This window comes from Furipterus horrens, unplaced genomic scaffold, assembly GCF_987537825.1.
Source record: "Furipterus horrens unplaced genomic scaffold, mFurHor1.1.pri manual_scaffold_6, whole genome shotgun sequence".
In the NCBI taxonomy this organism is placed as follows: Eukaryota; Metazoa; Chordata; class Mammalia; order Chiroptera; family Furipteridae; genus Furipterus; species Furipterus horrens.
The window spans coordinates 139599289-139621075 of NW_028327176.1; the positions used below are offsets into that span (position 1 = coordinate 139599289).

General features: G+C 38.8%; 1 protein-coding gene across 1 annotated transcript in view; it reads left to right on the forward strand.

The window, feature by feature from the left end:
• Positions 1-21787, forward strand: part of KLHL32 (kelch like family member 32) — a 146730-nt gene that overhangs the window by 20299 nt on the left and 104644 nt on the right. Inside the window, exon 3 of the mRNA XM_090280560.1 lies at positions 18556-18663. Coding sequence (XP_090136686.1) covers positions 18556-18663 — 108 coding nt within the window. The remainder of the gene's footprint in view (positions 1-18555; positions 18664-21787) is intronic.

A 21787-nucleotide genomic window follows, 5' to 3' on the forward strand; every position in this document is an offset into this window, starting at 1 on the left:
TGGTTTAAAAAAAAAGTGAATGTATAGGAAAATATTTATAGGACACCCTATGTCATGCTCCTGGCTCATTAAAGATTATCAGTAAATGAAAGAGAGCAGAAGCAATGACAGCAGCAGTGGGACAGATGGAGAGAAAAGGACAGTGATTACCGAAGCAATGGTGGTTGGTTCCGCTAGAGCTCGTGGGCAGGGTTGATGGTATTAGAAGAGTGGATTTGCGCATACGTGAGACCGTTCCCCACCCCCTCAGCTTTGCTGAATACTCAGCCCTGAGCTGTGCACATAATTGGTGCAGCAAATATTTCTGAAACGTGTATGAACATCATTCAAATCACCAAAACTATTTTATAAATTAAGAGTCCTGTAAAGTGCTTTGTTCCCCTGAATTATTTCTGATGATGTATCATCATGTTATCTTAGGTATCAAATCATTTCTCTCTCATCTTTCCTCAGTTTTGGGTGTGCATGATTAAAGTGTTTTCCTAAAGGAAAAAAAATACCTATTAACATTTTGTTGTATATTATATTTTGGTTCTAATGTTGAAAAAAATCCAAATGACCTTAAACCTAGCTATTTATGGAAGGATATAGCAATTTTGTTTAATATCTGATAAAAGAAAACTAGAAAAATAAAATGTACATTACTTTATACCTCTTATGAGGCTTTTTCTTTTCTTTTTTCTCCTCCTAAGCAGCAAAATAGTCACGACTTTCACAAAGTCTTTGGGCAGCAATTTAGAAGTTTGGAGTCTAAGGCTACTCTTCTTCACTGGAGATTTTTCAGCAAGGCAATGCAAATATTTGTGAATATGTGCCAAGTATTTTCTTGATCTTAATTGTTATACCTGGTATGTGCTGTAGTAGGCTTATAACAAGATTCTACTTCTAGTTAGTATTGTGGAGATTCCCAGTGGAGAGTGTGTCAGGGTTGGGACAGGGACATGTTGGGACACATATGTTTATCACATATGTTGTGATTGTATTGCTGGGTTGGTTATCTCTTGTCCAGCCAGATTCTCATTAAATTTCATCAGGTCAGCATTTGAAGTCTTGCAGTGCAGTTTTTGTTTTTTATAATGGTAGACATGTTCTTTGAATGCTGCAAGAGATGGTTGCTGCAACTAATATAAACCATATCTTTATATTGTAGGCAAAAGTCAGTTTTAAGAAGCTCTGTGATAAATCACTTATTTAAAAAAAACTGAATAGTTGGAATGAGAGACACTTTCTAATAAGGATAAGTATTAATAACTCATCACAAAGTATTTGTGTGGTGGGAACAAATCTCAAAGCTATAATTTGAAAAAATCTGTGCCTTTTTACATAATGAATTTTAAAAAGTCACTTTAAAAGGAATTTTATAAAAATGTTAAATTTCTTTGCTATAAACTTCAAAAACTATAAACTCTTCTGAAATCCCAACCCACTGAAGTATGAAATATATATAGATATATTTTTCAGAGCAATCTTTTATCTTGAGTTAAAATTAAGCATCAGGATCATTGCAAACTAATCATTTAGTTATATAAATTTTAGAATAAAATCATTTGAAACTTCTTAGTGGAGAGGAATATTAATAGTACAAGGATTGGCCAGAAAAATGAATATATCCCTTACAAAGGAAATAATGATTGTTATTTAAGCCGCAAACTCTCAACATGGAAGGCAAGATAAATTGTTGTTGATTCAACTTGTTCTGTATTTTTTTACCAGCTTCAGTGCTCTGTGTGTTCACATTTCTGTCTTCATTTAATCCCCCAATAATCTTCTGATATAGGTATTACAGCTACTTTACAGATGAGGAAACCAAGCTTGCTCAATGTGGAGTAATATAAGATCACACAGTGCCGATGCCAGAATCCAAATCCCAGCGTAGGTCCACATGCCTTCAAGCCCCCTATTATTTTCCATGATATTAAACTGTGTGGCCTCAGATAACTTTCTATTTCAGGTTGCCAGTAGCTTTGAGCATTGTGGTAGGCAGAATAGTGGCTCCGAAGACGTCCAAATGCTCATCCCTGGAGCCTGTGAATGTTCCTTTACATGGCAAAGGGACACTGGAGATGTGATGAGGTTAAGGACCTTGGGGTGGGAGATTAGCATGGACTATACAGCAGGCCCCAGTGAGATCACAAGGGTCCCTAAAGAAGGAGGAGGGAGTCAGGAGAGTCAGAGAAGATGTGACAGTGGAAGGAGAGATGGACTGATGGGATTGCTAGCTTTGAAGGAGGGGCCATGAGCCCAGGAAAAGGGAAGGAAACATTCTTTCTAGAGCCTCAAGAACGACGACAGCCCTGCTAACACCTTGCTTTTAGCCCAGGGAAACCCATTTTGAACTTCTGACCTCCAGAACTGTAAGATCATCAATGTGTGTTCATTTAAGCCACTAACCTACTAAGTTTGTGGTATATCACAGCAAGAACATAAAACTTATACTGGCATCTTTTTAAAATTAAATTTATAGGGGTGACATTGCTTAATAGGATCATATAGATTTCAAGCGCACATCTCTTATGATACATGATCTGTATATTGTATTGTTTGCCCACCACCCAAAGTCAACAATAGCTAGATGAGTATACTTTATCTTGATTTTTTATTTTTTGTGAATTTTCAAATGGGGTTTAACTTAATATCATTTCTGTAGCCCTGACCTCAAAGGTGCCACCTGATCATGTTGAGAAATGATACCTGATCATAGGTCTCAGATTTGAAGAGCAATTAATTAAACTGTATATAGAGACCATTATATAAGAAGTAATTTGGTTTCTTTATCTCAGAGCAAAATATCAGGAGACTCAGATGACTTTGACATATTGGTATAGAAAACTTAATTATTGTTATGGTTATGGTTATTATTTTTCATTGATCCTTCCTCACCACCATTAATTCAAAAGGAACTCCTTTTTAATGTTCAGCTTTGCCTTGTAACTAACAAGAGATCGCTGTGCCCTCAAGCGGTGTGTGGTTCTGTGGTGGAAATCACGTGACATGTAATTTTGTGAGGAAAAGGATACTTAACTCATCCTTAAAATTAGTGAAGTGTAGTAAATGCCCTTAAAGTACATTCCTGGTACTTTAAGAGAAAAAGGTTTGTGAAGTTCTGTGTTGTAGTAGAAGACACAGATTTCAGTAGTCAGTGTGTCACAGCAGTTTGGTTGTTAACAAAATACACTGAACTAGTGTTAAAATGATTTTTTTTTGCTAGAATTTTCTTTCTCATGTTAATTTGCTACATTATCTTAGGAAAATTACTTCAGTGTTTGTGCTTTGATTTCTTCGTTTGTAAAATAGGGATAATAGTACCTGCTCTGTTACCTCGTAAAAAATATTTACTGCACTGGCAATTAGCTCAGTTGGTTAGAGCATTGTCCTGATGCGCCAAGATTGTGGGTTAAATTCCTGGTTAGAGCACATAGAAGAAGCAACCTATGAATGCATAAAAAAGTGGAACAACAACTTCCAGTCAAGATGGAGGCATAGGTAAATGTAGCTTGCCTCCTTGCACAACCACATCAAAATTACAACTAAAATATTGAACAACAGTCACTCAGAACCATCAGAAATTGAGTTGAATGGAAGTCTGACAACTGCAGAATTAAAGAAACCACATCCATCCAGGTTGGTAGGAGGGGAAGAGACATGGAATGGCCTAGTCCCACATTCATGTGTAGTGGATAAAAAATTCAGGAGGGATATCTTGGGAGAGAGGAGTCAGAGCCCCACACCAGGCCCCCTGAGTACAGGGTTCCAGGGCCAGGGAGGTAAGTACCCATAACTTCTGGCTGCAAAAACCAACAGGGATTGAGTCAGTGGAATAAACTTCTAGAGTCCCAAGCAGTTCCTCCTAAAGAACCCACAGATGGACTTAATTAGACTCACTCCCTCTGAGCTTCAGCACTGGGGTGGCAGCTTGAAAGGCACCAGAGGCATATAGGGAAAAACTGAAGTGTCTGGCATCAGGACGAGAGCTGGGGGATACCTGTCTCCCAGATGCAAAGGTAGGCAGAGGCCATTGCCCCTTTTCTGAAACCTCCCTGCACAGAGCCACTGAGCCACAGAGCCAGCAGGCTGGTGCCATATTTGAGACTCCATCAAACTGGCTAACAGTGTTTGCCCTGGAGATCCCCAGAGACTCTGTCCCACTCAACCTATAGATCATACAAGCTGCTTTTTCATATGAATGGCCAATCTTGGCTCATGCTTCACAACTTCCTAAATCTTCCTGAACATGCAACGGCCAGCCTCAGTGAACCCCCAGTCCCCATACTCCTTACTAAGGAGCCACAGGCCTTGCACTAGCAGCAATAAGGCTAGATTCACAGCTTGGCTTCGCCTGAGAATCTCTAAGCTAACACAAGTTGCAGCCATTCCAGATTGCTTTAAATCTCTGACAGGGTGGTCCTGGGTGAAACACAGGTGGGGGCTGACCTTGGCCTACACACCAAGTGGTCAGCTACAGACCATGTTGGAGCACCACCACCCTGCCCCTGCACAGCTAATCCTCCACAGAAAGTGGAGGTTGGTGGTCACAGCCAGCCCTTGCAGCTGACTGTCCTGGGCAAATCCCTCCCATTGGCCTGCCAATAGCAACCAAGGCTCAATTGCAAGAGAGGGTGTACTCAGCCCACATGAATGGTGCACCTCAGGTGTCAGGCTTGGGTAATAGGGGAGCTTGTGCCACTGGAGCCTACAGGACACCTACTACATTAGACCACACTACCAAGACATAGAGTCATACAATCTCCATGTAACACATAGAAACAAACACAGGGAGGCTGCCAAAATGAAGAGACAAAGAAATGTGGCCCAAATTAGACAACAGATTAAAACTACAGAAAAAGGACTAAATGAAGTGGAGATAAGCAACCTATCAGATGCAGAGTTTAAAACACTGGTGATAAGGATGCTCAAGGAATTAGTGAGGACCTCAGCAGCGTAAAATTGACCCAGTCAGCAACAAAGGTTACACTACTTGAAATACAGAACAATTTACAGGGAAACAAAGTAGAACGAATGAATCCAAGAATCAAATCAATGATTTAGAACATAAGGGAGCAAAAAACAACCAAGCAGAACAACAATAAGGGAAAAGAATCCAAAAAAAAAAAAAAAAAAGATAGGATAAACAGCCTCTGGGACAACTTCAAGCATTCCAACATTCATATCATAAGGGTGCCAGAAGGAGAAGAGAAAGACTAAGAAATTGGAAATCTACTTGAAAAAATAATGAAAGAAAACATCCCTAATTTGGTGAGGGAAATAGACATACAAGTCCAGGAAGCACAGAGAGTTTCAAACAAGATGAATACAAAGAGGCTCACTCCAAGACACATCATAATTAAAATGCCAAAGGTTAAAGATAAAGAGAGAATCTTAAATGCAGCAAGAGAAAAGCAGTTAGTTACCGACAGAGAGTTCCCATAAGACTGTCAGCTGATTTCTCAAAAGAAGGGATTGGCAAGAAGTATTCAAAGTCATGAAAAGCTGGGATTGTTCTGTCCAGCAAAGCTATCATTTAGAATCAAAGGGCAGATAAAGAGCTTACCAGACAAGAAAAAAATTAAAGGAGTTTATCATCACCAAACCAAGTAAAATCCCATGATATTAAATTAACTATAATGCTGTGGGCTTTTGGATATTAAATTTGGACCAAAAATGTCTTCTTACCTTTATCTGTCAACTATCTCAATGTAGATGAAACAGTCTTCACACCTAACTTCCATAGATACTTTATTTTTTCATCTTGGCACTTTTAATATAATTAACTTAAATATTACAACTCTTCATGGTGGCAGGGGAATAGTTAGTTAAAAGTTTACTTAAGAAAAACCTATCCCACCCTGATTGGTGTGGCTCAGTTGGTTGAGCATCTTTCTGTGAAGCAGAAGGTCACCAGTTCAATTCTCTTTAGAGACAGAGGCCTGGGTTGTGGGTTTGGTCTCCGATCAGGGCACTTATGATCGCATATCAGTGTTTCTCTTGCTCTCTTTGCCCCTCTCTTCCCCTCTAAAAATAAATAACTAAAATCTTTAAAAAGAAAAATGTATCTCTTTTAGATCATTATGTTTATTATATGTAATACAGTGAGTATAAAACAGTAACCTATAATAAATCATGAATTATTGATATAGCAAAGCATAGTAATATGATTCATCATACATAACACTATTCTGATGAAACTAATCTTTTTTGAGATTCAGAATCATTTGGCATTTTCCCTGCTTTAGAGTATCCAATACATATTTTAATTCTTGTTTATGTTGTCATGAAATAAGTAAACATGCTTTCTAGTTTTTGGATTCTAGATATTATAAATAGGAATTTCCTTTTTTATAGTACAATTAATGTTGTTGTAACCAGTCTATTAGACAAATGAAACGAAAGGGCAATGAAAACATAGATTTACTCAGGTGCTGAAATATTAGTGTGCAGAATTATAAAGCAAGATGATTTGACTTTGGTAATGGGCATGCAGTGCAGTATATAAATCATGTATCATAGAAATATACACTTGAAACCTGTATAATCTTATTAACCAATGTCACCCTAATAAATTTAATTATGAAATAGAAACAGAAGTATAGATAAGCGGAAAAGACAGACAACTGAGAGAGGGGAGGGGGTCGTGGGAGGGAGGATGGATGAAAGAAGGTGAAGGGGTTAGCCAAAGAACATATATCCATAACCCATAGACACAGACAGCAGTGTGGTGATGGCCAGAGGGAAGGGTGGGGGGCTAGGTGGAGGTGGGCAGAAGGGGCGGACGTTGAGGACATCTGTAATAGTGTCAACAAAAAAATGTAAAAAATATAAATTTTTATCTAGAATTATAAACAACTTTGTGGGCACTACTAAGGTTTGAAGGAAAATAATTAATTGAGTAATTTGATAAATTCTTATTGAGTCCTTACTACAAACCATTTTGCCATTAAGTCTATGCAACAGTTCTCCGAGACAGGTACCTTCATTTTGTACTCATGAAAACTGAGGCTTAGGGAGATGAATTAAACTCCAAGGTCATGTAACTAAAAGGGGATGCAGTCAAGGCTCAAGGTCTAGTTATTGGGCTCTGTAGCCCTAGTTCCTAACTCATAATTGCCTGCCTCCTACTCTGCTGAATGCTCAGTATCAGAGCAAAGGTGGGAACAGCTTCAGGTTCTTAACGTGGACATGACTAGAACTGGGGAACCAAATTAACCTTTCATTTTACAGGTATTAATTTCAAAAAGAGAATCCTGGGTATGTCCTCGTGGGTTATTCCATGTAATGTGTTTGGGATTCAGAGGATTAACAAGCAGAGGCAAGCTGGTTGTCTAAGAGATTTTACTTGAGCTCAGAGACAGATGTCAAAGCTAATTCTAGCTGGAGCTTTCCGAATTCCCAGGGTTCTCATTTTAGGTTTATGTCAACAGAGAAGGTCGTTGGTCTGTTTGCTTGTAGGTAAAGGTTTACTTGTTGCCTTCCATTCTGGAGAGGAGCTGCTGGAACAGATAATGCCAAACACAAATCAGAAGGCTGAGAGTCATGCAGGGATTAGGTGAACAAGAGCATGGAGTAGAGAGAAATGAATTGTGCCATGCAAAGGGGACAGGGTTTCCTATTCTTGAGGTAGCGATAGACAAATCAAATAATTCAGAAAGGTAGAGAAACAAGAATGTGGTAGAGATGGCCAGCTAATAATCCCCAAAGATTTATATTCCCCTCCTGGAGTTGTTGCTTGGAAGTGTCTGCTCATTCTGGGACTTTATTTCCCAACAGACATTACATTTAGGTGGGGCCATGTGACTGGTCCTTGCTAAGAGAGTGTGAAGAGAAGGTATGAATTACTTGCAGGATGAAGTGGTTATGAACAGATGTACCTGCTCCACACTCTCTTTCCCCATCTATAGGCCAGATGGCAGGGACTCAGGAGAGCAGGGCCCCGAGATGAAAGGAGCCTGAGCCCTAAGTGACTGCGTGGCTGGGGTTCAGCTGGAAATACACATACCTGAGCTCTGTTATGACTTAGTGAAGCCATGGAAATTTTTTTTCTGTTATAAAACTTTCAAAGGTTATAATGTCACATTAATTCACACAGAACCATCAACAGATTCAACAAATGGATTAAACTCTGATAGTGTAGAAAATGGTAATTGATGCAATCAGAAAGAAGTTTTACAGTATGTATAAGTAATATTGAATAAAGAAAACTTTTTTTATTGCTACATATGTTCAAGGGAAAAAAGAAGCAAATAAAAAACATGAAAAATAATAACATGACAAAAGATGGGAGAAATTAGACCCAATATTTTGGTAATCACAATAGAGGTGAACTGCTCAATATTGAAAGGCACAAACTCAAATTGATTAAAACTCTAAACCTAAGTATATTTGTTTATAAGAAACATACCTCAGAAAAAATCTATTAGACGCTAACAAAGTATGTGTAATGATATTTAATTGACACAAATTGAATGCAAGATGAACAGAATTAGAAGGGTCAAAAAGTGATTTTCTATGCTGACCAAAGTAACAATCCATTAAAAAGGTAATAGTTATGAACCTATATCTATTTGATAAAGCTTCAAAATATGTTAGGAAGATTGCAGGATCATAGGGAAAAATCAGTGAATCCTTGATCATAGTGGAGATTTTTAACACTCTTCTCTCTGAAACTGACAAATCATTTAGATTAAAGAAATAATTGAAAAGTAAAGTATCTGGATAGGACACATTCTCAACACACATGAACCAGTTGTAAAAACTGTAGTTAAATTGGTCATTCTGATGAAGAATGGAAAAATGACGATCAGAGATACCATATAAACTTCGTACCAATGAACTTCAAAACCTTGGTGAATAAGCATCTAGGAAAATATAAATGACCAAAACTGGACCAAAGGGAAAGAGAAAATACAAGAAATTTGGTCAAAGAATAATCAATATAACCACATACCTCTTTAGAAAGGCAATGGAGCAAATTTTTTTGCTAGTACTACCTCTTTACTTAACAACTATTTCCCATGTTATATAAACCTGTTATAAGTCCAGAAGAAAATGAAAAGCCACACCCTCATTTTTAAGGCTAGAATAATTTTGGAAATTGACAAAAAGCACCCACAGTTTAAAATGGGCTCAATTTCTCACCTACGTCATAATCAACTGTTGTCTATGAATAGATGTTGGCATTCTATGCAACTTACATCTGATGATTAGTTATTCAGTTAATATCTACCAAAAAGAGGCCTCATGAAATAGCTTTTAAATTTATCCAGAAAAAAAACAGCACCACTAATGATGGCCTTGACATTCAGAAAAGCAAATTAAGCCGTCAGTGTGACATTTTATGGACAGTCTGTTACAGAGCCTCACACCCGGTGAATGTTCGATAAGCACTAATTGCCTTGCTGATAATGAACAGCCAACCACACACCTGCCTGTTACAGAAACTGCAGTGGTGAAATAAATAGAAGGTTGATTTGAGGTGTTCTTTGGGATAGGACCTTTGAGCACCAAAAAAGGTGTATGGATTCTGGTTTTATAAGAATTAATCAGGCTTCATAATTTTTTTTTTTTTAACTGAACACAGTCATACAGTCATTAAAAATAGAATTTCTATTGTCGATTCAAGGTGAAGTACCAATTAATAGTGGTAGTGGTCAAATGTTTTTTCCTTTTAAATGGAAAGCTGAGAGCCTCTAAAGAGTCAATGTCACATTCCCTTTGTAAAGTATTTGCATCAGTGCTAGCGAAATTATTAGCATTTCAGAATGGATGGCTGTTATTTTCATTAGTGTGCTGATAATGCACTGTGTTCACTGTAGTGAATGGAGCATGGTGAACTCTGGTCTGCGTTTTATTCTTTCATTTAAACTGATTCACTTTTACTGAATATAAATACTACAAAGCTAGAAAAATATTTATAAGGTAATAATAGCTGACTTTTTATCATTTACTCAATGCAGCCATTATGCTAAGCTCTTTCTATGTATTTATTTCAATTGTGTGTTGAAAGATTATTTCACATTTTCTGCCACATCTCTTTCATGCCTTTGAAATTATAACTTTTACACTGTTGTATCTGAAATCATAATTTTACTCATCCTTATTTAATCGCAGTATTAAAGTCAACCTTAGTTTCCTCTGAAAAAACAAGAGCACATGTTTAAAGAATCATAAAGCTGATGAAAACCTTAAACCTTTAGAAATGGATCATTGAGCAAAGACAGATGTTTTATAAAAGAGGGGCAAGACAGCTGAACATGTGAATCTGATGAATTGGTATATGGAATTATTGGGATCTGTAGATATGCCTTGTTTCTATTTATCGTTTTTATAAAAACTGATTCAAAATGAATTGTCCATACTGTGGGATGATCCAGCTGCTTGTTGAATCAATTGCTTTTAATTAGCCCATCTGATGTTGATCAGATTTGGGCCTTGTGTGCCTGGTTTCCTGAAAGACTGAATGAATTACCACTATTCTTCTCACTTAGAGATGTGATTCTGAGGCAGTGAGAGATTTTCATATCAAGTTGTTTTTAGCACTTTAAAATTTATATGTATATACTCATGTACATTTTCATGGAATTAAAAGAATCTCTTCATCTAGTTACTTTTGAAAGGTATTTGAACTCTTGTGATTATTCTTAAACATTTTTTTCCCCTTCATTTTGTATGATGTGGAGACTTTTCATGTAGTCTGCATGGACAAATGTTTTTGCAAAAGGAGTAACATATGGGACAAACCGGATACTTCATATTAAACTGGCCTGTTCTGCCTTGGATCGGGAAGGTTCCAGTGAAGTGGTTGCTTAGTAACTAATGGAGTCAGAAGGAACAGTGTGTTAGCCAGGGCTCTCGCCCTCATCTGTGTGCACGCCTCGTAGCGGAGAGCGGCTCCAGTCTGTGTTGTCTGACTCGCATCTGTTAAACCAAAGTGATGAATAAAATGAAAAATTGAAGAGAGATCCCACAGCTGCACTGGGAGCCTCTAGTTATTGTCTTACCTTATTTTATGTTAGTATGTTGAAGAAAAAGATTTTAAAACAGGACATTAAAAATAAAGAGGGACTATTGGAATTTGGTTGGGGTTCAAATTTTGAGTGGTTGTTAACCTACATTGGTTTTTTTAAATTGAATTTATTGGGGTGACATTGTTTACTAAAATTATATAGGTTTTAGGTATAAATTCTATAATAGAGTAGAATAATAAGTGATAATTGAGGTGATCTTGCACTGTTATCTTCAACATAGTTCCAAAAAGTCCTCTGTAGAAGAAGGGTAGCAGATTTTATGATGATGCCATGAATTCCAGGACAAACACAGCATGTCCCGGTGCTTGTACATGTGCACACTTTATGATGCAGGGCTGGCACATCTGTCATTTTACCATGACAGACATAATGACTGGATTCTGACCACTCTCACTTGAGCCTCAGTGTGGCCTGCCAGCTCTCAGCAGGACTCCAGGCAGCCGCTGTCATCAGATTAGGTGGGCAAGAAACTGCCTTGTCCTTTGTGGCAAATTGAAATGCCTTAAGCTGCTCCTTTCTGAATTCTGTAGGAATGGGTCTAAGGGATTTGTGTCAAGAGCAGCTCTGAGACAGCCACACAGCATTGCTCTTCAGGAAAATATGAGAAGGATATGGACCCGGGAAAGTCAACCAAAATAATCGGGGAAAGGAAGTTGGTGTGATGGCTTTTCCTTAAGGCTTCTGCCATGACCACCATCTAAGAACAGTGTGATTTACTCCTTCAAGGGCCTCATTCTTAAAACTGTGGGACATTCCTTAACTTTTAATTCTGAATCAGATAGTCAGATATGCAAGGAGCACTGCAAGAGTCGGAGGGTTGATTCTAGCCGTGCCTCCACTTCAGTGTGCGTGTGGGTCACCTGGAGCTCCTGTTGAACCCTGCCTCCCCACCCAATAGGCATGAGGCAGACCTGAGACTCCGCATGGAAACAAAGTTCACTGTGATGCCAGTGCTGCTGGCCTAGGTACAGCACCTCGGGTAGTAAGGGGTCAGTGATCTTTAAAGTACCTTCCAGTTTTAAAATTCCATTTACAGAAGAGAAGCTACGATTTTAGTCAGGATACTTAGAAGGCACCCAGTCACCTTTGATGACTCACATAAGGGCCTCTTCTGTATCTTACAAAACTCTCCCTGAATGCCAGTCATATTTTAATTAACACAGAATCCCTCACTCTGCCCCCTCAGTTGCTCCAACTCTTCTTTTTCTCTTCAGACTTTCAAGCTTTTCTGATATTATTGTCCTCTAAAATTATTCTTTCTTTATAGCTACTCCCCATCATTTATGCGGACTCTGTCCCATCTGCTCAGTCACTCCTTCAGGCAGGCCCCGAATTCTGAGGACAGCTGTCAAAATGTGAGAAGTCCAGGTTTGGTCTTAGGGCATCCTTAGATTTTGAAAGATAGACTTAGGAAAGATTCATTCAGTAATAGGCTGTCAAATATATTCAGTAAGGGAGAGTAAAAGTGCCACCCCTAAATATCTGGAAGATATTTAAAGATAAAAGAATGGACTTCTTTACATGGTGGGTAGTAAACTATTGAAATCCTGTACCCAAGGGGTATAACCATAGACCACGTGGTAATAGGAGCAACAGAGGAATGAGCGGAAGCCAAGGGATCTGAGAGGCCGGCTCAAGGCTAAAGCCAGATGTGTGGATGCTGTTTTCCAGAGTATGTAACAAGTTACGCGATAAATATCATTCCTCTATAACCTGCCTGCATGATGGGTAACAGATTCTGGCCTTCACACTTACTGTATCCTTAGCTAAGAAAAAAAACAACTTGATTTGTGTCTTTTTCCATTCCATTCTCCCTCAAATGACCCTGGTAGTTGAAATATGGCTGCATTCTGGAGGAGGAGAATGCTAAAGAGAACTAGGGAAACCATAATCATGCTGATTTTGAAAGGCTCATTATCACCATGTAGTTAATTTAAGAAGCAACTGTGCCAAGAGCAAAGCTGTGAAATATAACTAGATTTTTTTGAATAAACAAGCTACTGTTTGAAGATGTTGGGAAACCAATATGTGTTCACAGTTTGTAGTATATAACATGGTTTTTCTTTACATAGTTAAGGTGAGAGGAAACTGGCATTTTAGCAATATTATTTTTTGCTGCCTAATTATAGTTATAGTAATACAATTTTACTGTTTTTGTTTGTCCTGATATTTTATTCTTTGAGACAATTTCTGTAATGTTTGAGAAAGAATCAAAACAGCTATAAAGTATATAAGGGTGAAAAAAACTCTCCAACCAAACCTCCCCACTCTTTTAGGCCATTAAGCTCTCCAGATGGACTGGATGGCTTTTGCATTTGGTAGATATAGAAGGTAAATAGTCCAATTCAACTGTGGTTGGAACCCATCTCTCCTTAATGCCAGGGAAATGGGCTATTGTGGTTAATTGAACAGTCTCATTAACTGGGATTTACTATCCATTCTATATGTAAGGTATAACCAAAATGCAATAAAGGATAATCACCATTAACACTAAATTGAGCAAAATGTAATCTTTGTTGATTCAAAAGTTCCTCAAATCTCTGGATTTCCTTATGGCCATTGTAAACATTGCTAATTGTATTAACACTAGGCATATAAAGGAGGCAGGGGATCAGGCTAGATCTGCTACAGTTACTTTTTTCAATAACTTGCTTAAAGATGCTTGTTTATTTTATTTAACTCTCTCATAAAAGATATGTGCCCCCAAACAATACAGTTATTTCACCTGTAAAGTCAATTGGATTCCTTATAAACTGGGAATTCACGGTACATCTTGCCCATGTTGTCCAGTGTTAACTCCAAAGCTACTCATAGTTTACTAAAAAGACCGTATTTCACCAGCTTTAAGTGCTTAGTAAGTCTCATCTGCTGTCATTCTGCTTATTTTTGAAGATGCGGACTTTTCATTGGTCAGTTTTGTGGCATAACGTACCAACCTAAAATTGGTCGTAGCTCATCTTGTGACAATGAATGTGACCCAAGGGAACTTAATTCATGTGCTGTGATGTTAGGACTCAATTTGTGTCATTTCTGTGTGAAATACAGGAGAAATGACACACTATAAATCCATAACTGTCTCTGAGAAGGCACTTAAAGTGGATTGTATTCTCACAAACTGGGTTTTCAATTAGAAAGATTTGTGGAGGTGGCAGTGTGTTGTCAGCCAAGAGTGAGCTGTGACAAAACTGTAAATCTCAGCCTGGCCCAGACTCTTCCAGAGACAATGCAGTGAGAACCAAGGAAGAGCCTGTGCAATGCTTTCATATTTGTAGGCAGAACCTTATCACATGCTTAGGCAGAACGTGGCTTAATAGAGGACATTACCATATGTTCTTAATTTTTTCCACATGTCTAGCTTTGAACTTACTTGTGTTTAGCTTATGCTAGATAACTCTTTCTCTTTAACTTTAGCTATGTTTTATATGCCAGGGTCTAAAACATCTTACATTGTGAAAATGCTTTCTTATGTCACAGTAATTATTTTCATTTACAACAGTGTAGAACAGCTGGACATCATCCACAGCTGAATGTTTGAAGAGCTTACTCATTTATTCATCTACTCATTCACCTGTATTTGTTGCATGCCTGCAGTACTAGAGTGTAGGATCTCCACAGTGAATAAAAAAGACATGGAACCCACTTTCACGAAGCTTAGTTTACCTTTTAAAAAAGATTGATGCTGAAAGATAGCACTCTTGGTCTCATCACTTCTTTTGCTACCAGAGAGGCTTTGTTCTTCCCCATGGACTCTGGCAGGTCTACAGACATTGTTTCACAAGCTCGGGCAGCCTAGGCTGCTGGTGTTTCACTCTGTCATTTGGCCAGGTTCTTTCTTACTTTCGTGGTTGGTATCCTGTGAGCCTTTTCCTAATTGAGGTGCCTTGCAGGTTTGTTAAACTCAAAACATTGGCCTTGATTTAATAGTTGCCTTTTGCTAATTAACCAATTTTCTAATTTTTAAAAGATAATGTATTAAATTTATAACATTAAATTTCTAAAATTATATGCTATGGTATCAGAATGGAAGTTATGTGTTTACAGTTATGGTCTTATGATGAGGTCTTTCCTTAAAGTAGGGTGTAGGAGTATGTGGTGAAAGTGAAGCCCCACAGCCAGTCATAGGAATTTGAGTAGGATCATTATTAGGAAAGTATTTGAAAGGAATGGATTCAGGCCGAGGATAAGGGAGGGGGATGTTTCTTAACACTCAGTCCAGCTGGGATCAAGAGGAGACATGGGAGAGTAGAGTAGGACAATCAGTGTGGATTTGAATAACAGTGTCTATTTATTAAGCATCTACTGTGTGCCGAGTATTATGCTTGACCTTAAGCATAATTGTCTCTAAACCTCAAGACAACGCTGTAAGGTTGGTATTATCTTCCTTTTATAGATAAGGGGCCTGAGGTTTAGAGAAGTTAACCAAGATCACATGTTCAAGGTAAATTGCCCACATGACCAGTGGGTTATAGAACCAGGATTTGATTCACTCAGATGTGCTGAATATTAAAAATAACGTTTTAAAAGGCAGTTGTTAGAAATACTTGGGTAACACATGTCCATTGTAATGATCCAAATAATACTATGTAAATGGAGAAAATTCATAGTCTCTTCCCTCTCTCTACAGTCGTACTCTATATCTCCACAGTGACCAATTTAGTGTTCCTTTATTGCTTACAGAAACATGTACAAATATATTCGTACATTATTTAAGGGATTGTGCTCTTGCCCCAACTCTACCAAGCCAGGCTTCAAGTTCAGTAGCTCACACCCCTTTGGTTCAGGATGCTTGTTCTATGCCAATTGCCCTGGTTGCTTTTGAAAGACACCTATGAAAGCAGATTCAAAAACCTCCCTTGGCAGCCTGTTCTGTTATTTAACTTCTGCTCTCAGGAACTGTTTTCCATTTCATTAACCCACATAATTCTTCTGCGGTCTGAGTCATTTCTGTCTTCTCTTCACATGGGGTCGATGGAGAGCAGCTGGTCACCTTATCAGGTGCAATTTCAACTTGGAGGACACTGAAAACAACTGAAATTTCTTTCATGTGCTTTTAAAAGTAGCTATTCAAGTCTAGAAGCAAATTCAGAATTAAATACATTGCAAGACTTTTTATTGTGACCTGTGCTTTTTAACTTCAAAATTTGAAATCGTCTACAAATGCATAGGCAGAATCCATTTAACATTAAAGTCAATTTCTTGTTAGGATTTTTTATGTATAGTTGCACTTGATTTCCCCCCCCCCACACACACACCCCTGCACACACACCCAAGTCCCAGGAACTGGTACTTCTAATGTAGCAATCCTTTTGACCAGAAAACATATAAAAGAAACTATATATCACAAAATATAGATTTCACCAAGAGTTTTTCTATTATCAGGCCGTATTCTGACTACTTTACATATGTCTGTCATATAATCTTTAAACAAGTTCATAAGTCCCCCTTTTTTTTTTTCAAATAAGAAAATTGTGTCACAGGTTACGTGTTTGTCCTGCTCGCTTGCCAGTGATTAACTCAGAATTGTTTGGTTACAAGTTTGCTCTTAACCGCTGTGCTTCACCAAACCAAGGATTATGTGACTTCAAACCCAGTGTTCTTATCCTACCACGTAGCACCTCTAGTGTTGGTGGTAGCAGTGGGAAGCCAGGTCAACTCACTAACTAACCAGGTAGCCAGATTTGCCATATTGACCATTTGTCTTTAACAGGTTCTAAAGGATATATTGAGAAGATTACATTTTAAAGGTTAGATTTGTTTCTTTATGATAAAGTAAATTTATGAGTGTTAAATATATTCTTAATTTAAAATGTATAGAATTATGAGGAACAAAAATAAATTTATCAAAATAAAAAATTGCTAAAAGGTATATATTCATACATTGACAAAACAAAATATAACATTTTAAAAATTAAAATATTTAGGGTGAACTGAACTATTACCACATAGAACAATGAGGTAGCTGTGCTGCTGTTGTTGTTTTTTCTTTTTTTGTTTTACTTTTGTGAAGTTAACCAAATTGCAAAATCTGAAGCGACAGTCTCCTTAAGACTTCTCTCATTCTGACACCAATTGCAAGTTTGAGGGGAATCCTAAGACATTCAGTAATTTTCTAAACAGAGTCACAGAACTCATTAAAAGTTTTTATACTCTTGCATTTGCCTTATTATAGGGAAAAGATGCAAATTAGAACCAACCCAGGTAAGAGACACACATGGCAGAGTACAGAAAGGGACCAAATACAGAGCTTCTGGTCATCGTCCTCCTGTGGAGTCATAGTGTTACCTCCTCTGGCCATGCTGGTGACAGTGTGCCCGGGGGACTGCCAGCCTGGGAAGCTCGCCCAGACTTTTGGTATCCAGAGTTTTTACTGGGGCTCAATCACAAATTGCCTGTGTGTGACCTTTCACCACCAGCCTCTCCTGGAGCTCAAGTTAATACCTTTAGTCTCCAGTTCCTCTGGAGGTTGGCACTGATGTGGGCCACCGGTATGGTGTGGCCCAAAATCCCCAGACAGAGAGACTCCTATCAGGCAGGATATTCTAAGGGCCTGGAGATCACGTCCCAGATGCCCAGGCAAGAGCCAGACCTCTCTTTGGGTGAGGCTAACCCTTCACTACACAGTCATAAACATTCTAAATAGCATATTTCATCATCAGTAACACAAAATTGAATGTTCTTGTTATAACTGTTAAGTCAGACTTATTAAAGGCTTTTGTGTGGCATGGGCACAAACCCATGTATTTGTTTAATTTGGCAAGTTCTTATTTTTTAATTTTCAAGTTTCCATTTGATATATTCATGATTCAGTGGAAGAACTGATTTTCAGTGAGTTGGCCATTTGCAGAATTGGTTTGGAGGCAAATTGATTCTCACTGAATAATTTAGACAATGGTTCTCAAAATCAAGTGAGCATTGATCAGTTACCTGAATGGCCCATCACAACATAGCTTGCTGGGTCCCACTCTGAGTTTCTGATTCAGTCAGTCTTGGGGCCCCAGACCCAAAAATCTGTAACAATTTCCTGGACTGTATACCAATGTTGCCAGTCCAGGAGCCACGTCTTGAGAACCACTTGAATAGAGTATATGATATATGGCAGAAGAGAGGAATGAGACATACCATTGAGGTGGGGCAGAGTAGGGGCAGAGTAAAGGAAGAAGAGTCGGGAGACAAGGGTGTGACTTTCCGCATCCAGTTGGCAAGAATGTTTGGGAGTACTACACATTTCATAATAGCAGTGAGACCCCAGGATCAAGAGAATGAGTTCAGTGAGTCTAAACACAGTCGCCCCAGAGAACAGCTGTGGGATTAAATGAGATTCTGCATGTGAGGCGTGTGGCGCGGTTTGTCTGTTACTATACCTGGTGAGACAGCAGCATGATTTGCAGTGGCTTGTGTGAATGAAGCTTTGTCAAAACATTTCAGAATCCAGAATCAATATTTAAATTGTACAGCGTCTTTCCTAGTCTCTCTAGGACTTTGTCTTGTTTCCTCACTTCTTAATTCTCATAACTGTCTTCTTTCTTTCCCGCCTCAGGCAATGTTCAGTCTTTGCATGGTGGAAAGTGGAGCTGACGAGGTGAATTTACATGGTGTCACCAGCCTTGGCTTAAAGCAGGCTCTGGAGTTTGCATACACAGGACAGGTATGGTACAAAATGTCATCTAAGAGGCTGAACATTTTAACTGTATCTAATCAGAAGAGATTCTCTTTGTGTCATGAGATTTAGTTATTGTTACTCATTTAGATGTTTAAAAAAATTTTACATCTTTCATGTTATAACTAAACTATGGAAAGGTAAGTAAAGCAGTATTATTTTAAATATGATCCAGGGTACATGGTATTTTAATCTTAGCTCAGTGGTTTGCTGGTGTAATTTAAAAATATCCTGAAGAACTATTAAATGGGAGTTTGCAAGATAACTTGAACTCTCATTGTTATCACTGAAGCTCAGTGACTCAGTTATGGCTTTATGGGCTTAAAAAAAAAATTAAAGCCCCGATACTTATGTCTAGCATCTTGGCACCCTGTCCTCCACATATATCTCGGAGTCAGGGTGTTAAGTAATAGATTAGAATGTGATGGTTTGAACGCTAAAATTGTTCATTATTAAAATTGCAGGCCTTACAGACATGTCCAGAGAACATCAATTTATCTCCTTTCTCTTTAATGAAAGAGCAATAATGACAACTAATAAAATACAAGAGCCACGCCATTGTAGTTATCAGAGCAAATCAAAACAAAACTGCATAAAGACAATATGAATCCAGATCTGAAGCTTTGTGGTTCTTAACTAGTTTTATGTTAGTGAAACAATTATTAGAACACACAAAACTTTTCCTTTATAAATTATTTTGAATTGAGTTATAATTAACGTAGAAGATTGTATTAGATTTAGGTGTACAGCATAATGATTTGATATATGTAAATATTGTGAAATGATTATTACAATAAGGTCAATTAACATCCATCACCACACATAGTTACAATTTTTTTCCTGTGATGAACACTTCTAATTCTAATCCTTTAGATCTTTCAAATATACAATATAGTAGTGTTAACTATAGTCTCCATGCTGTACCTTACGTCCCCAGGACTTATTTATCTTATAACTAGAAGTTTGTACCTTTGATCTACTTCACCCATTTTGCTCCCCTCCCTCCATTTTTATTTCAGAACTACTCAACTAAAATCAATGCAGATACAGACTGGATGTTTATCCTCTCTTATAAAGTTTTGTTCCTTAATTCCAATTTGTGTTCAGTGTTTTGTATGCTAAAATTAGGGCCTCTTCTCTTGACAGGCTCACATCCTGGTGGAGGAAAGAGGGATATGCAGAATTACATATCCTTACTGTGATGGGTGGTGTAATAGAAATGCAGTACAAGACACAGTGGGGACAAAAAGGAGGGTGTGGTCAACTGGGGCCGTCAGTGCAAACCTTCACAGAGAAAGTGGTATTTGTTGACGAAAGATGGGAGTTCACTCTTCTACTGAATTTCCTTCTTTGGAGGCTTATCAAAGTGTATGACATTGTTCATTCCCTTGCCTAAAGCTAGTAGAGTTTGAGAAATGTTTCATAGACTAGTTGAGGCAACTCTGGCAGCTAAAATGGAAATAGTAGGTAGAAAGGGAAAAAAAAAAAATCATTCGTCAAGTAGCAAGTGCAAAGAGAAGTAGAAAGAAGACACGTACCAGGTTTAGTGTCAGCCCAGCCGGATTTCAGCCTTAGGAAATAAGGGAGCAGTTATTGCTCACAGAGTTGCCGAAACATATTCCTAGCGATGTGAGTGAATGATTTGTTTTATGATTTTTGGTTTATAGATGTAAAGAAAGATACCACCTCTAAATTGTGTCTTGTGTATATTTCTCTCTTCACACCTGAATTACAGTCACACCTGTATTTGCCCATCCCTTAAGTACAATTGATAACCCATAGCTCACATTTCACTAGTGTGTAAATGGGGATGAAATAGCAAATATTGGTTTGTCAATAAAGCTACCCAAGACACTAGTTTCTGTACTTAGCTTCATTAACAATGTTGTAAGCTCTGAGGCTATAGGCTACAAAGCACATTCGTCGGCAGCCGTCCGTCTCGAGAGACGATGGTGTAGCTTCTTAAGAGTCTATCTGCACCGCCGAGAATGGCTGTGCAGTCTGACTCGGGAGTGACACGGTATCTGTCTCCTCCCGTGTTGAATCGACATCTTGCGATGACGCTGGAGTGTCCTCTCCAGTGAAGCTGAAGCTACAGAGCCTGGGCAGGGTGATATGGAGGGTCTGCTGTTGCCCATGCAGCAGACCCCCCCTCTCTTCGCAGCTGAAGGGTCCAAGGGAAAGACGGAGTCAATACAGCTTGGCTTCAGGTGCGCCGCAGGAGTTGCCGGTGTTGACTACAACGTCAAACCGCCTTAGGGACTCCGGCTCCGGATTTTCTGTCGGGGTTTACTCCCTTAGCCTTTCCCCTGAAGAGGTATGCCGCAAGGCAGCGGAGGTTTTTTGGAGTCAGAGTTTTCCTTCTCTGTACAAAGCACATTAAATCATTAATAAGCGAAAAGGCACGAAATTGCTGTGAAGGCTGAGATAAAACACACAGGCAAATGTAAGTGGCTGCCTCATCATTTGCCTTGATTCCTTTGTGGCGTCTTTCACAACATATATAAACTTAACCTGCAGCACGAAGGTCTGTGAAACACCAACTGAAAATAGCTTAAGGGGAGCTGACTTCCTGAAGGGTGAGCAAACTGCTTGGGAAGAGGGAAGAAGTTTGCAGAAGGAAAGCCATATCCCATTGGCCGGGAGTCATATGCTCATATCCCACTCTTATGAGGAGAAAGGAAGCCAAATGAGAAAAAATATGTTTATGTATCTGGTACGAGTGCTTAAAAGAATAAAAGCGAGTTGTAGGGCCAGACCTGGAGTTGCATTTATTCTGCCCAGTGACTTCTTGGCATGTGCTTCCTTGGAAGGGAGGCAAGGCTGCCACACTCAGGAATAACTGTTGTTCAGGTCGTGTGCCATGGGGACAGGCAGGGGGCCAACCTTTCATAGAGTGCCTGCTGCCAGAGTTGGGGCACTGCCCTGAGCACTCGGCGTGTGCTGTTTAAGCTGATCTTCTCCACAGCTCTGAGGAATGCAGTGTTCCCACCATAAAGGTGGCAAGTGCGGGAGGTGTGGCGGATGACTTAAGACCATGCTCCTGATGCCTGTTGACCCGATGAGTCAAACCCAGCCTTCTGAATTTCAAAGCCATTGCTCTATCTTAATG